We start from the raw sequence: 14329 nt of genomic DNA on the forward strand, positions 1-14329 counted from the left end.
AGCAAGTCCAGGTAAAAGCACTTCTGTGATTTGGTACTTCTAGCTGTGTGAGGTATATCCAGCAGTTGTAGTTATGTACCTTAGACTCAGAGAGAAGAAAGTTTGGGGACTTATGTCGGTTGGTTTGGCAGTCTCTGTCATTTATGTGCTGTTTGATAAGTGCTCTGGCCCACTCGTAACCCATGGGAAGAAGGTGCTGGAGAGGGGAGAGTACCAAGTAAGGATAGTTCCTCAGATGGAGATCGCTTCCATGTGGATTGGAAACCATCCGTCAGTGTTGAGGGGGCTAGGCCCATTGGGAGGAGGGATAATTTTGGCCAGTTTTTATTTTTTATTTATTTGACGCATTTTTATACTGCCCCAACCCAAGGTCTCAGGGTGGTTCGCAACAAATTAAAAAACAAACATTAAATATTAATGTAATTGAATAAGGACAGCCAGACTCTGGCCTCCAGCTTCACCAGGCCTGCTTCCAATTGTAGAGTGGCATTAGAGACACTAGCAGGGACTTGCAATACTGCTCTTAGGAATTAGGGGTGTGCACGGAACCGCCGAACTGCGGTCCGGCACTGGGGTGGGGAGTTGCTTTAAGAGCGGGGGGAGGGTTTACTCACCCCTCCTGCCGCTTTCCCCCTCCAGCGCCCGTAATTCCTTTAGTAATTGGGGCGGCAGGATACCTTCCTGCCGCCCCTTCGCCCGTTTCATTTCTAAAGGCTCCCAGGACCCAGAAGTCTTCTGCATGTGCATGCATGTCATGGAGACGTGAAGCACACGCACAATGTGCGCGTGCACAGAAGACTTCTGGGTCCTGGGAGCCTTTAGAAGTGAAACGGGCAAAGGGGTGGCAGGGAGGTATCCTGCCGCCCCAATTACTGCAGCTGCCACCACAATACCACCTTAGGTATTAGGTATTATGCCACAAACCACCACCACCACCCGCCTTAGGGGATATTTTTAAAGAAGTGAAGCGCGCGTGCGATGTGCACGTGTGCAGAAGACTTCTGGGTCCTGGGCTGGGAGCCTTGAGCAGTGAAACGGGGGAAGAGGCAGCAGGGAGGTATCCTGCCGCCCCAATTACTAAAGGAACTATGAGCACCGGAGGGGGAAAGCGGTGGGAGGGGTAAGTAAACCCTCCCCCAGCTCTTAAAGCAACCCCCTAACCCTAACCGCCCAGGTCCGGACCAGTCTGGAGGCCTTTAGAATGGCCTCCGGACCGGTCTGGGCACATCACTATTAGGAATTTGGATGCTCTAGTGGGGCATAGTTGGAGCTGGACACCATATAGAAGTTATGCCATTGACTTGGCTTCAAATAGCTTAAGGGCTGTGGGTATTGGCCCCCTTTTGGTTGGAAGAATTTCAGAATGGCAGCAGTGCTTCTCTGGGTGTTTTGGGCAACAACTAGGGCCTTCCTAGTCCCAGAAGCATAGAAAACCACCTCCAGGTATTTGAATCAAGAGACCTGGTCAATGTCATTCCCTTTTATATGTCAGGAGTGTGTCCTGGGTCTCTTAGTGAAGACCATGATTTTGGTTTTATGGTAATTGGTTTCCAGTAGGTCTTCCCTGCAATAATGGGCGAGGGCCCTCCATGCTCTTTTAAGTCCTATGCGGGGGGGGGGGGCTTGAGAGGATTGTCGCGTCGCCAGTATAAAGCAGGGTGGAGAGATGTTTCTCTGCCAGCTTCTGAGGGTAGAAGTCTGGGTTGTTGAGGTGGCCCACCATGTCATTAATAGAGAAGTTGAGCAGGAAAGGAGCAAGTATGCAACCTTGCTCGACACTCTTGTGTGTCAGGAAGGTCCTGTTTTATATGACTTACATTTCCCCCTCTTTGGCTCCCACCCCTTCCACCCTCTCACCTATGTGCACCTTTAGGCACTTGCAGGTGTAGTTCTCCAGGAACAGCAGGGCTGCTGACAGGGATGGAGAAGTCGCAGGGGATGATGTGCCAGCCTCGATCATCCTCCTGGACAGGAGTGGCCAATCTGAGACCTTCCAGCTGGTGATGGGCTACAGTCCCCATATCCTCAGCTACAATAAATTGCAGTTCAGGGTTATGGGAGTTGTCATCCAAGAGCTGGAGAGCCCCTGGCTGGCCCTCCCTGCTCCTGGATTTTCCTTGGCTTTTTAGTGTGTGTGTTTTGGTTTGATGCCTTGATGGCAGGGGCATAGCGAGGGGAGAGGGGGCCTGTGTCCACCCCTCTCGCCAGCAGCCCCTAGGAGTGAGGGAGATAATGAAGAAAATATGGAGGAGTGGAGCTGTATCTGGGGGCCCCCTCAGGAGCTAGGGGCCCACATTCTTTGAACCCATCTGCTCAATTATAGCTACATCCCTGCTTCTTAGCTGTTTCTTAATTGGGACATTTTCTTTCTAAAATGTAGTGAACACACACTCTTTACGTCTTGACAGTCACAAGCACTTTCATGTTAATCAGCGAACCCTTCAAGCAACTGGCTGGGGGGGGGGGATTTATTTATTTATTTATTTATAATTTATTTTTTACATTTTATATCCCGCTCTTCCTCCAAGGAGCCCAGTACTACATACTTAAGTTTCTCCTCACAACAACCCTATGAAGTAGGTTAGGCTGAGAGAGATGTGACTGGCCCCGAGTCACCCAGCAAGTATCATGGCTGAATGGGGATTTGAATTCGGGTCTCCCCGGTTCTAGTCCAGCACTCTAACCACTATACCATGCTGAAATTGCACCCACACTACCCATTTACCCCTTTTCTCTTTGTCGTAAGCAAAAGAAAAAACACGGTTTTCAAATTATGAGCACTGTGGGTATTCTGCATATGAACGTTGCATCTCTTTGTCTATAGGAAGGAGCTGTAGCTCAGTGGAAAAGCATCTGCGTGCTTGCATGCAGAAGGTCCCAGTTTCAATCCCTGGCAGCATCTCCAGGTAGGGCTGGGAGAGACCCCTGCATGACCTTGGAGAGCCACTGCCAGGCAGTGTAGACAACACTGAACTAGATGGACCAATGGTTTGACTTGGTATAAGCAGCATCCTGTGTCATCTCACGCAGTGATGTGTAATGCTGTGCTAGAAATCCTTACTGATTGATGGCACCGTCTTTCTTAATGAGCCTGGCCAGACGAGGCCTGTTGATGTGGCAAAATACACGTCTGGCCCCAGCCCTGCTCCCTGGAGAATATAGTGGCACCTGAGAATAAGGAAGGCCCTGATCAATTTTTTTTTAAAAAAATTACATTTAATACTTACAAATACATGGAGCGAAAAATCTACCCATGGCTACCAGTTAGAAAACTTTCATGTCCAGAAGCAATACCACAAGATACCAGTTGCTGGGGTGCAATGGTTGGAGAGGGTGCTTGTCGGCTTCCTGGAAGTGTCTGGTTGGTGACTGTAGGGTGTAGAAGCAGATAGATCATTGGCCTGACCCAGCAGGGGCTTTCTGATTAATACAGAACACAGGGGCCCTCTTGAAATGATGCCTGGGGACCAAGCAATGTGGTAACACAATTCCAGTGAATCTCTAGAACTTATGTTGGCACTGGAGAAAAACCATGTTCTGTTTCTTCCGATTGCATTGTTGAATAAATTATCCTTTATGTCCTTCTCTTCCTGATATTGGGGGCGAAATAGCAGCTGGTGTTGGGCAGGATGCTTTTAATGGAGTGGGTAGATTGCCTTCCCAAAGGCTGCTTCCATGTGATGCAGCTTCTCCAAAGAGTATGGAAAGAGCCCTTTGCTCAAACCAACAGCCTTGAGAATCCCCGCAGAATAAGAAGCGAGCCAGCAATACCTGGGTTGTGGGAGAACTCCAGGGAAAATGCCTCCTTCAGCAGCATGACCCAGCCGAAACTGCCCAAAGGGGAAAAAAGACAGCAAGGTTATAACCTGACTGACATTTACTGCTGCAAGCAGAGTTATCGGTTCTGTACCCTCCACTGACAAAACTCTGGCATCAAAACAAGTTTGATGAAGGCATCGGTGGTGGTTTTAACTCAATGTTTCATTTTGTTCCAGTAGAGCTTGGGATTGGCCAGGCCAATGAATTTCAAACGAGTGGCAGAGGCCCAGTGCTGGTCCAGGATTTGGGGGCAAGGGGCTGAGCCCCTTAACCTGGAAGAAGTAGAGCATTCAGAGTGAGCATGTTTTGCCTCTGGATTCCATGGGTGCCCCGTGTAGAGTGAGAATGGCAGCACTTTGACAGGCAGAGTCCTTTGCAGGAACATAGGAATCTGCATTCTACCGAGTCAGACCCTTGGTCCATCTAGCTCAGTATTGTCTTCACAGACGGGCAGTGGCTTCTCCAAGGTTGCAGGCAGGAATCTCTCTCAGCCCTATCTTGGAGATGCCAGGAAGGGAACGTGAAACCTTCTGCTCTTCCCAGAGTGGCTCCATCCCCTGAGGGGAATAGTTTATGGTGCTCACACTTCTAGCTCTCATTCATATGCAACCGGGGTGGACCATGCTTAGCTAAGGGTATAAGTCATGCTTGCTACCACAAGACCAGCTCTCCTGAGGAACACAAGTTTGTGGTGGGTCGGAGGTGTATGCAGTGGCAATCAAGAGCCTGAGTATTAATGATGTATATGTTATTGAATTATATGCTATTGAATAATGCCAGCATTATTATTTAGAACAGGGTTTCTTAACATTGGGCCCCCAGATGTTGTTGGACTACAACTCGCATCATCCTCAGCCATAAAGGCCAAGTCTGGGGATGATGGGAGTTGTAGTCCAAAAGCATCTGGGGGCCCAAGGTTAAGAAACCCTGATTTAGAACATATTCAAGTTATACCACTTTTCAACCAAAACTTCTCAAAATAGTTTACATAGCAAAAGGAATTAAATGCTCCCCAATGCTAGTATTTTACACTGCCACTATGTGCCCTGCCACCCAAATGTGGGACAAATGCTGTCCCTATAGGGGCCAACATTCCATCCCTGAAATGAGGGACGTTCCATGTAATGCGGGACAGTTGGCAGCCCTACCATGGGTCCATCTAGCTCAGTATTGTCTACACAGACTGGCAGCAGCTTTTCCAAGGAGTTGCTCTCAGCCCTATCTTGGAGATGCTGTCAGGGAGGGAACATGGAACCTTCTGCTCTCCCAGAGAAGCCCTATCCCCTAAGGGGAATATCTTACACTGTGCTCACATATGTAGTGTCCCATTCAAATGCAAAGGGGAGGATTCATGCTTGTTACTACAATTGTCATTATTGGGGCTGTGGCACCTGACCCTCCTCACTGTAGCATTGGCCTTGCACAAGCAAAGCCAGTGCTTGTTCCAAGAAAGAGGATGGCTGTTGCTCAGTAGAGTAAAGCAGGGATCAGCAGACTGAAGGCTTCCAGGAACCACTCCCCCACCCCCACACCACCCACCAGAGCCTTGGGAGCTACCAGCATGAAATTGCACCTTGGGGAGGAGCAATTAGGAATGTGCACAAAACCACCTGGCCTGGTTTGGTTCGAATTCGAACCAAATTTGAACCACACTGGGCCAGTTTGGTTTTGAACCCTTTGAACCCTGCCCTTGGTTTGGTTTGGTCTGTGGGGTGGTGGTTGACAAGCCATAACTTACTCCCTCCGGGAAGTTAGGGAATATTCCCGCCAGGTAATAGGCCCAGAAAGGGCCAAAAACACCTGAACCGGGTGGGTTTTAAAGGAAAAAAGGCTGGTGGGGGGGAAGGGGAGCCTCTGTGGACCACCACCAAAAGAATATAGGAACATAGGAAGCTGCCATATACTGAGTCAGACCATTGAGCTCAGTATTGTCCTCACAGACTGGCAGCGGCTTCTCCAAGGTTGCAGGCGGGAATCTCTCTCAGCCCTATCTTGGAGATGCCGGGTAGGGAACTTGGAACCTTCTGCTCTTCCCAGAGCGGCTCCATCCCCAAGGGGAACATCTTACAGTGCTCACACATCAGCCCCCCACCACCTTGGAGAAGCCCCCTAGAAGGGGTAAGTTGTTTGTTTGTTTTTGTAAAGGCTTGTCAAACCCCTGAACTGGGGTGTGTGTGTTTGGTTTGGGGTCGAGCCGAACCTGGGGTGGGGTGGGGTGCGGTTGGCTCGACCCTGAATCTTCTAATCGAACCAGTTCGACATTGAACCAGTTTGGTTTCAAGCCTGTTTGCACACCCCTAGGAGCTGGGAAAAGTGGGAGGAAAGAGAAGAAGACGACCAGCAGCAAGGTGGATGGACTCGGTTACAACAGCAATGAATGCACCACTGAGAGACCTTAAAGGCCAAGTTGAAGACAGATCATCCTGGAAAGAATCTATCTATGTGGTTGCTAAGAGTCGACACTGACTTGATGGCACTTAATCAATCAATCAATCAGGAGGAATTTGAAGGGTAGCAGAATCAGGCATGTTAAACCCCCCCACACCGCCCAATGACTGGAGCCATAAGCAAACTTTTAAGCTGATATGTATACCTTTTGGCAAGAGAACACCTCCTACTATAAGGGTTTTTGGTGATTTGTTTTTTTTTTTTTTTTTTTTACAAAACTCTTACATTTTATATATAGCAATAGCACTTACATTTATATACCGCTCTATAGCCAGAGCTGTCTAAGTGGTTTACAATGATTTTAGCATATTGCCCCCCAACATTCTGGGTACTCATTTTACCAACCTCGGAAGGATGGAAGGCTGAGTCAACCTTGAGCCCCTGGTCAGGATCGAACTTGTAACCTTCTGGTTACAGGGTGGCAGTTTTACCACTGTACCACCAGGGGCTCTTAGTATATATAGTGTCTGAAATGAGCAAAATACATTAATAGAATCAAAAGTGATGTCCAAAGTATCCTGATTCCATCACTGCCATATTTTGCATGTTTCAGACACTAAAATATGTAAGGGTTTTGTAAAAATATGGCCTTATAGTAGGAGACGTTGTTGGAAGTTAAAGGACTTTGCGCTGTCTCTTGTCTCAGACAATGGAGGACAGACTAGTGAGTCAGAGGGCTAGAGGGTCAAGACATTGGTCACCCCTTCTCCACTGCTCTGACACTATCCCTTTGCATATGTAGATTGCTAATCTCAGGGATGAACTTCCTTCCTCTCTCTCTTCCCTACCTGCCCTTCTACCTTGCAATATGGCAAGCTCCTCTCCCTGCACCATGTGTGCAGAGAAGATGCAGAATCCATCTGCATCCAGCTAGATAGACAGATTAGAGATCCTAACTCCTCACTTTCCTATCTAGAATGGAGTTCCTTAATAAATGCCTTATATATTGATTTGAAACTATGAATTGGCTCCAAGTTACATTACTCTCAGCATACACGCATGCCTAACTAAATTCCGCTGTGTTGTGCCTCTGTGCACTCTGCTATAATGAGAAAAGTATTCTCTCACCACAGAGAATTTCCAATGCTTATAGTAGGAGACGTTCTCTTGCCAGTAGGTACATACAAGTATTATCAATTTGAAAATGGGCTTATGGCTACAGTCACGTGGTATAGTGGTTAGAGTGCTGGACTAGGACCGGGAGACCCGAGTTTAAATCCCCATTCAGCCATGAAACTAGCTGGGTGACTCTGGGCCAGTCACCTCTCTCTCAGCCTAACCTGCTTCACAGGGTTGTGGTGACGAGAAACTTAAGTACCTAGTACACTGCTCTGAGCTCCTTGGAGGAAGAGCAGGATATAAAATGTAAATAATAAATAATTCAGATTTGCAGTATTGCCCGGAAAGGACAGGAGAGAGAAGCAAGCTGGAATGTTTGGAAAGCTACTTCAGATAAGCCCAGGTGCAAACTAACTCCCATGCCTGGAGCATCTGCTTGATGGTCAAAGGCCCCAGGTTCAAGAGCAATTATGGAGACCATCGCTGTGGTTGTGCACATGCTGCAATTCCATGGGAAAGTGAAAGGGGCAGAATTCACCTTCGTGATAGCGTTCTCTCTCTCTCTCTCTCTCTCTCTCTCTCTCTCTCTCTCTCTCATGCTGCACCTGAGGAGTGGTCTACCAGATGCTGCCTTCTTTGCCCCAGCTGCATGGCAGAACTGGCCTTGTCTGTTACTCTAAGTGACATAATGAGGGTGGATCACTGGTTGGGGCAGAAAAGAGACCTTCTGAGCAGAAGATGATATCCACTGATGCCCAGCCTAGACTTTCTCTTATATTGATTACAATGGATGTCTTTTATGGGCAAAAGCACTCCTCCGTGTGAAAAATCAGCTGCTAAGGATAGTGTGCCAGTTTAGGTGAATGAGAGGGAGCCTAATCATAATTGCGGTAAGGGCAACTAGAAGCACACAGAGCAGATTAGATAGTGTATACATCTGACTCAGTCCTTACAGAAGGTATGGAGATATGTCTTGTTAATCATCCTTATTATACCTTGTGCTGAAAGAGACTGTCGTCTTCTTATAGGCAATAACTTGGTGTTCCATGATGTCCCTCATGTTTTGTGATGCTGGGCAAACAATACTTATTATTTCCTTTTTGCATTTCCAGTATGATGATAAGTGACAGTTTTCCTGTGTGCTGATATCATTTGGACACTCATTACAGGCTATGCCATGATGCCTGCCATCCACTTCCAATCTGCCCACATTTCCACTATGTCCCAATATGCTGGGAGCCCTCAGCTTTGTAGGACCCTGGGACAGCTTGCCTCTCTCTCTGTACCCCTAATTAGGGGTCGGCTTTGCTGGGCAGAGCCCTCAGAAGAGCCCTATACACTCTCTGTGCTCTTCGTCTTTGTGTGATGGTGATGGAGCGACTGTCTTGGAACTCACCTAGGTAGGAGGGGGCCCAAAGTGTTTGTCAAAACAACAACCCTAAAACCTAGATCAGGCTCTGCACATCTCACAATACTATCCTTGACAATGTAAGTCCAATTAAGACATTATGCTATACAAGTGTAAAGATGTCTGTACGCTTGTACATGTGTGTGTGAATGACTGTACCTGTGTTCGTTTTCAAAGTGAATCCAGATACAGGCCTTTCAAATGCACTAGCCAACCCACACAGAGCATCTGTGTGCTCTTTGGGGCTGGCTGTTCCCTTCTCTCTCCTGCCCCACTCTCCCTCCCTCCCTTCTGCCACACACTCTTGCCTCTCTTCCCTTCCCTCCCACTCCACTCTCTCTTGCTCTCCCTCCCCCTCCCACCCCTCTCTCTCACCCTCCCCTCCCTCTCACCCTCCCCTCCCTCTCACCCTCCTGCCCCAGTCTCTCCTGCCCTCCCCCCTCCCCCTGCTCCTTTCTCCTGCCCTCCCCCTGCCCCACTCCCTCTTGCCCTCCCCTCTCCCCCCTGCCCCACTCCTTCTTGCCCTCCCCCCTGCTCCACTCCCTCTTGCCCTCCCCTCCTCCCTCCTTCTTGCTGTCCCCTCCCCCTCCCTCTTTCCCTTCCCCTCCACTCCCCCTCCCTCTTGCCCTCCCCCTCCCCCTCCCCTTTGCCCACCCCTCCCCCTCCCCTCTCCCCCTGCATTTTTAAAAGTTCTACTTACCCGGCCGCCACCACCGCTCCTCCTCGGCGGCGAACTGGAAAGTCCCACCACCTGGTTCCCTCCCACCCCAGTCTCCCACGGGCTCCTCCTGGCCTGGCCGGCGCGCCTGGCTGAGAGCCGCCTCTGCGGTCTGTCCCGCCGGCGGGCCCGCCACACCAAGTGCCGCCTCCACGGCCTGCTGTGCCCACTGCTGCTGCTTGCCAGTCCTTGCGGCCAGCAGCAGGCCAGCCACCTCTCCCCCACTCCCACCTTCTGCCCTGGTAACGGGGCCGGCCGCCGGCCATCTGCCGGCTGCCCGCCCGCCCGCCTCACCACCTTGGCCCTTCGCCGTGGCCAGGCTGGGCCCGCAGCCACCACCCGTTGCCAGGCCGGGCCCGCCAGCGGCCATGGCTCACAGCGGCCAATTCTCCTCCTCCTGGGTGTGCCAGCCAATCAGGCGCCTCCGCAGCCCAGCCAATCAGCGGGGACGCATTTTCCCTGGCACACCCAGGAGAAATATATATAGAGATGGTACAGATAGGAAGTGTACTTCTGTACCTGCGTTCAGCATCAGGGGCATAACTATCATAGGGCAAGGAGAGACAGTTGTCTGGGGGCCCACTGCCTTCCCCCCCCGAGGCAAGTCACATGACTGACTCCCCCAGTCGGGAAATGCATTAAATGACTTGCATCGTCCACAAAAGGGGGCAGCATTTTGAAATCTTGTCTCTGGGCCCACTCCAACCTTGCTACACCCCTGTTCAGCAAAATATGTGAATGGCTTTGCCTGTGTACAGATCTGTTCCTGTGTACCCTGTGCACTACAACAACAACAAATATTTATATATGCTTTTCAACAAAAGTTCCCAAAGTGGTTCCAAAACCCCATGCTAACTGAGCAAAGAGGCATCTTTTTAAAGTGGTGATTCTCTTTATTTAGCAGGGGGAGAGCCACTGGTCCTATCCAACCCCAGCACAGCATCCCTCCAGTGGCTGTTGCTGGTGTCAACCTTATGTTTCTTTTTAGATTGTGAGCCCTTGGAGGGCAGGGGACCATCCTATTTATGCATTATTTATTTTTCTATGTAAACCACTTTGAGAACTTTGGTCGAAGGGCGGTATATAAATATCAGTAGTAGTGGTAGTAGTAGTAGTTTACATAGATATTAATTAATTAATTAATTAATTAATTAAAATGGTGTCCTGTCTCCAAAGGCTCACAATCTAAAAAATAAACATGAGTTAGACACCAGCAACAGCCACTGGAGGAATGCTGTGCTGGGGCTGGATAGAGCCAGTTGCTCTCCTCCTGCTAAATACAGAGAATCGCCACTTTTAAAAGGTGCCTCTTTGCTCAGTCAGGAGGGAAACACTTGTACGAGTGTTGAATACAGCATATGAATGGGCCTTATAGTTGATGTCAGTCAACCATATTGTTCATCAAAGAATCCATGTCACAGTGAGGCAATGTTGAAGAAACCATCTAAAACCAATATTACAACAAAAAGGTTCCTTAGACTTAGAAGTGTTTCCTTCTGTCGATTTAGCTTTTTTGTTCATAACGTCTTGGCTTCAAGTATTCCCCCCCGCACCCCACATCATCACGTTCTTGATAGCTACAAGTCGCCATCATCATGATCACAGTTTCTGCTCCAGAGACTATCAGCTTCGTGAAACCTGCCTAAAACTCTCTCTGAAAACTCAGTCATCAAATGGTGAAATGTATGTCTTTGTCTATCCAACTGTTTCAAGTGACCTGTACTGACTTCGTAGTGGTTCTCTTTGGGATATTGGGCTTTTTATTAGCAGAAATGGTGAATGATTGATGGTAAATACTGAGTATGTCAGGTTTGTGGTTTTGCAGCCTGCCGTTTTAGAAAGCACTGAAATAGAGGCATGATTTCCCCCTAGAGAAACTAGTGCTAGTGCTACATTTACCTTCCTCTAATCATCAGGGTTCTCAAACTTGGATTCCAAGATGTTGTGGGAACTAAACTACCATCCTCAGTCACAATGGCCTTTTGGCTGCGGATGATGGGTGGGTGTTATAGTCCAACAGCATCTGGGGACACAAGTTTGAGAACCCCTAAGTGGCCCAGCAGGGAAATGCTTGACTAACAAGCAGAAGGTTGCCGGTTCAAATCCCTGCTGGTACTATATCAGGCAGCAGCGATACAGGAAGATGCTGAAAGGCATCATCTCATACTGCGCAGGAGGAGGCAATGGTAAACCCCTCCTGTATTCTACCAAAGTCAACCACAGAGCTCTGTGGGCGCCAGGAGTCGAAATCGACTTGACAGTACACTTTACCTTTTTACTCTACACTCTTGTATTATTTTCAGGAGTTTTTGCAATGGAAATATAGCCAGAAACTCTTTCCTGGCTGATTATTTGTATTGTATTGTATTGTATTGTATTTTTTTTTAAAAAAAATAGCCAACCATTATTCACAACTGCCTTTGTCCTCCATATCCTATTGCTTTGTTGCGTAAAGCATATGATACTGGAACATTATTGAAAGATTTCAAAAATACACACTGTGCACCATGAGGTTTGTCAGGATGGCTAGGCTAGGTCTTTTGTCTGATTGACTGTTTTCATTAGAAGCATGGGGTACACCTTCCGGAGTACTTTATAAGTTCAGGATTCTGAGTCATTTGCATGACACATGAATAATCCGATGACAATGTTGCTGGAAACTCCCCAGAGATGAAGGTTTGGGTCAGTGTACAAATATAATAAACACATAAAAAAATAAATAAAGCAGCATCCCAGTCTTGGAAATCACCACTGACAACCTTGACAACCTTGTCAAGCTTATTTGAGACCCTGTTTCCAAGAGCCACCTAATGGCACAGTGGGAAATGACTTGAGTAGCAAGCCAGAGGCTGCCAGTTTGAATCCCCACTGGTATGTTTTCCAGACTATGGGAAATGCCTATATCGGGCAGCAGCGATATAGGAAGATGCTGAAAGGCATCATCTCATACTGCGCGGGAGGAGGCAATGGTAAACCCCTCCTGTATTCTACCAAAGACAACCACAGGACTCTGTGCTTGCCAGGAGTTGACACCAACTTGATGGCACAACCTTACCTTTACTTTCCTGTCTTGGAAACAGCTGCCCTTTGAATTGCTTGCTCAAAAGTCATTTGAGCATTTTCAGCTAATCCAGGGACCCTCAAGCTTGGCTCCCCTGGTGGCGGCCAATGGCCGAAGTCCATTGTGGCTGGGGATGCTGGGATCTGTAGTCCAATAACAGCTGGGGACCCAAGGTTGAGAATGCCTGAGCTACCCAACCTTCCCAAGTGTGTGAATTAATTAACTCATTCATTAATGAACTCACTAACGCCTGTTAGTGGGTTCTGTGCATTCCAGAGTACACATTGAGCCTCGTGTTGGATGTGCGTCTCTAACTACAGGCCCTATGATACCTAGAATTAACTCCAGGGTGTCCTTCCTCTAGCAAGGTGTTGTAGTCTTCATGAGGATGATCCTTTGAGGAACTATTTGACTGACCTAGGCTCAGCTGACCACCGCTGTGGTCAGAACCATGAAAAAGGGAGTTGGGTCCTACTTTCGGCATCAGGTTCTATGGACCTTTGCTTGCTACTTTCACAGCATCCCACCATCCCAGGCAATACTGTGTCGGTTGTGGGACATTCTCTAAGAAACAGCTGCAGGTTACAGACACCCTGCCACATGGACACACGCACATCCCGGCATCATTTTGATGGTCATCAGACCTCTTTGCCTCTGATGTAATGTGGTAACATTAAGTTATGGAACATCTTGATCCAGAACTGCATCTATTGGGTTTTTATCAAATTGGTTCGCTCACTACACAAGTTTCTCTTCTGTAGACCTCTTGACCTTTTTACTTCTCTTCCAGATAGCACTTTTGCTATTTGTGGTGTACATGGAATTGAATCGTTACCAGTCTACAGCCCTAGAAGTGACTCTCCAAAACAGGCAGTTTTTCATCCTGAGGAGCAATATGATTAACAGTTTCTGAAGTTTCAACCATATATCCAATAACCATCAACTTCTTTCATTCACCGCGTAGCATACGTGTTACGTGCTGTTGGCAAGTAAGGACCCCAGAAGAGCTCTCGCTGTATGTCAGTTTTATTAGCCAGAGAGCTGTATGTCGGTCGGCATGCTCAGTGCTCTTTGAACTCTTCTGGAAACTTATTTCCTCCACATCTCCACTTGATGCAGGTATGTTCCCCCTAAAGGGAAATGAATCACTGTGGATAGGACATTCCTCACTGGGAAAGGGCATGGCTGGTGCTCCACCAGTGATTCCGTACAGGCTACTATCTCCTAGATAATTTCTCTCCCTTGTCAACTTTCCCAGAGTTCCTCTGTTCCACAGCTTTATCATCACAAAGCAAAGCTGCTTTCTCTAGCTTCCCTTTTCTCTCATCCAGAGGCTCTTAACCTGGGGTCCAGGGATCTCCTGAGGCCAGAGGCGCACCTGGGTAATTTTGGAGCCTGGCTCTAAGGCCTTTGGAGGCCCCCCCCCACCAACCCACTGCAAGTTAGTAATCATTTTTTAACACATAGGTTCTTGAGGGCACAAACCACACCACCCAGGACAGACTAAAGAGGATTCAGGGGGCCCCAAGGGGTGTGGAGGCCCTGGACTTCAGCCCCAAAGTCCAGGGGGTAAGAGCGCCTCTGCCTGAGGCTCCATGAACCTCAGCACAGTGTAATGGTTAGAGCAGGGGTGGAACCACCGTTGGGTGAACGGGTTCAAAGAACCCGGGCCGCCACCAATCAGGGGCCACGACTGCGGCCCCAGACACACACACCCACATCTGACGTCAGACGTGGGGGGCATTATTTCGGTCCCAAATGAGGCCGTGCAGCCCCATTTGGAGCCAAAATCGGCCTGGGCTGCGTTGGCAGCATG

General features: G+C 48.6%; 1 protein-coding gene across 2 annotated transcripts; it reads right to left on the reverse strand.

The window, feature by feature from the left end:
• Positions 1 to 3262: 3262 nt before the first annotated feature.
• Positions 3263 to 9838, reverse strand: LOC128347184 (uncharacterized PE-PGRS family protein PE_PGRS46-like). 2 transcript variants are annotated; one of them, XM_053301437.1, is made up of 3 exons: positions 9435 to 9838; positions 3772 to 3830; positions 3316 to 3369 (listed from the first exon to the last, which is right to left on the reverse strand). In XM_053301437.1, the coding sequence occupies exons 1-2, from the start codon at positions 9820 to 9822 to the stop codon at positions 3808 to 3810; spliced, it is 411 nt and encodes a 136-aa protein (XP_053157412.1). In that variant the 5' UTR covers positions 9823 to 9838; the 3' UTR covers positions 3316 to 3369; positions 3772 to 3807. The 2 variants fall into 2 exon arrangements, with proteins under 2 accessions (XP_053157411.1, XP_053157412.1); XM_053301436.1 differs by having other exon boundaries at positions 3263 to 3830.
• Positions 9839 to 14329: the final 4491 nt, after the last annotated feature.

The sequence above is a fragment of the Hemicordylus capensis genome, chromosome 2 (assembly GCF_027244095.1).
Source record: "Hemicordylus capensis ecotype Gifberg chromosome 2, rHemCap1.1.pri, whole genome shotgun sequence".
Lineage (NCBI taxonomy): Eukaryota > Metazoa > Chordata > Lepidosauria > Squamata > Cordylidae > Hemicordylus > Hemicordylus capensis.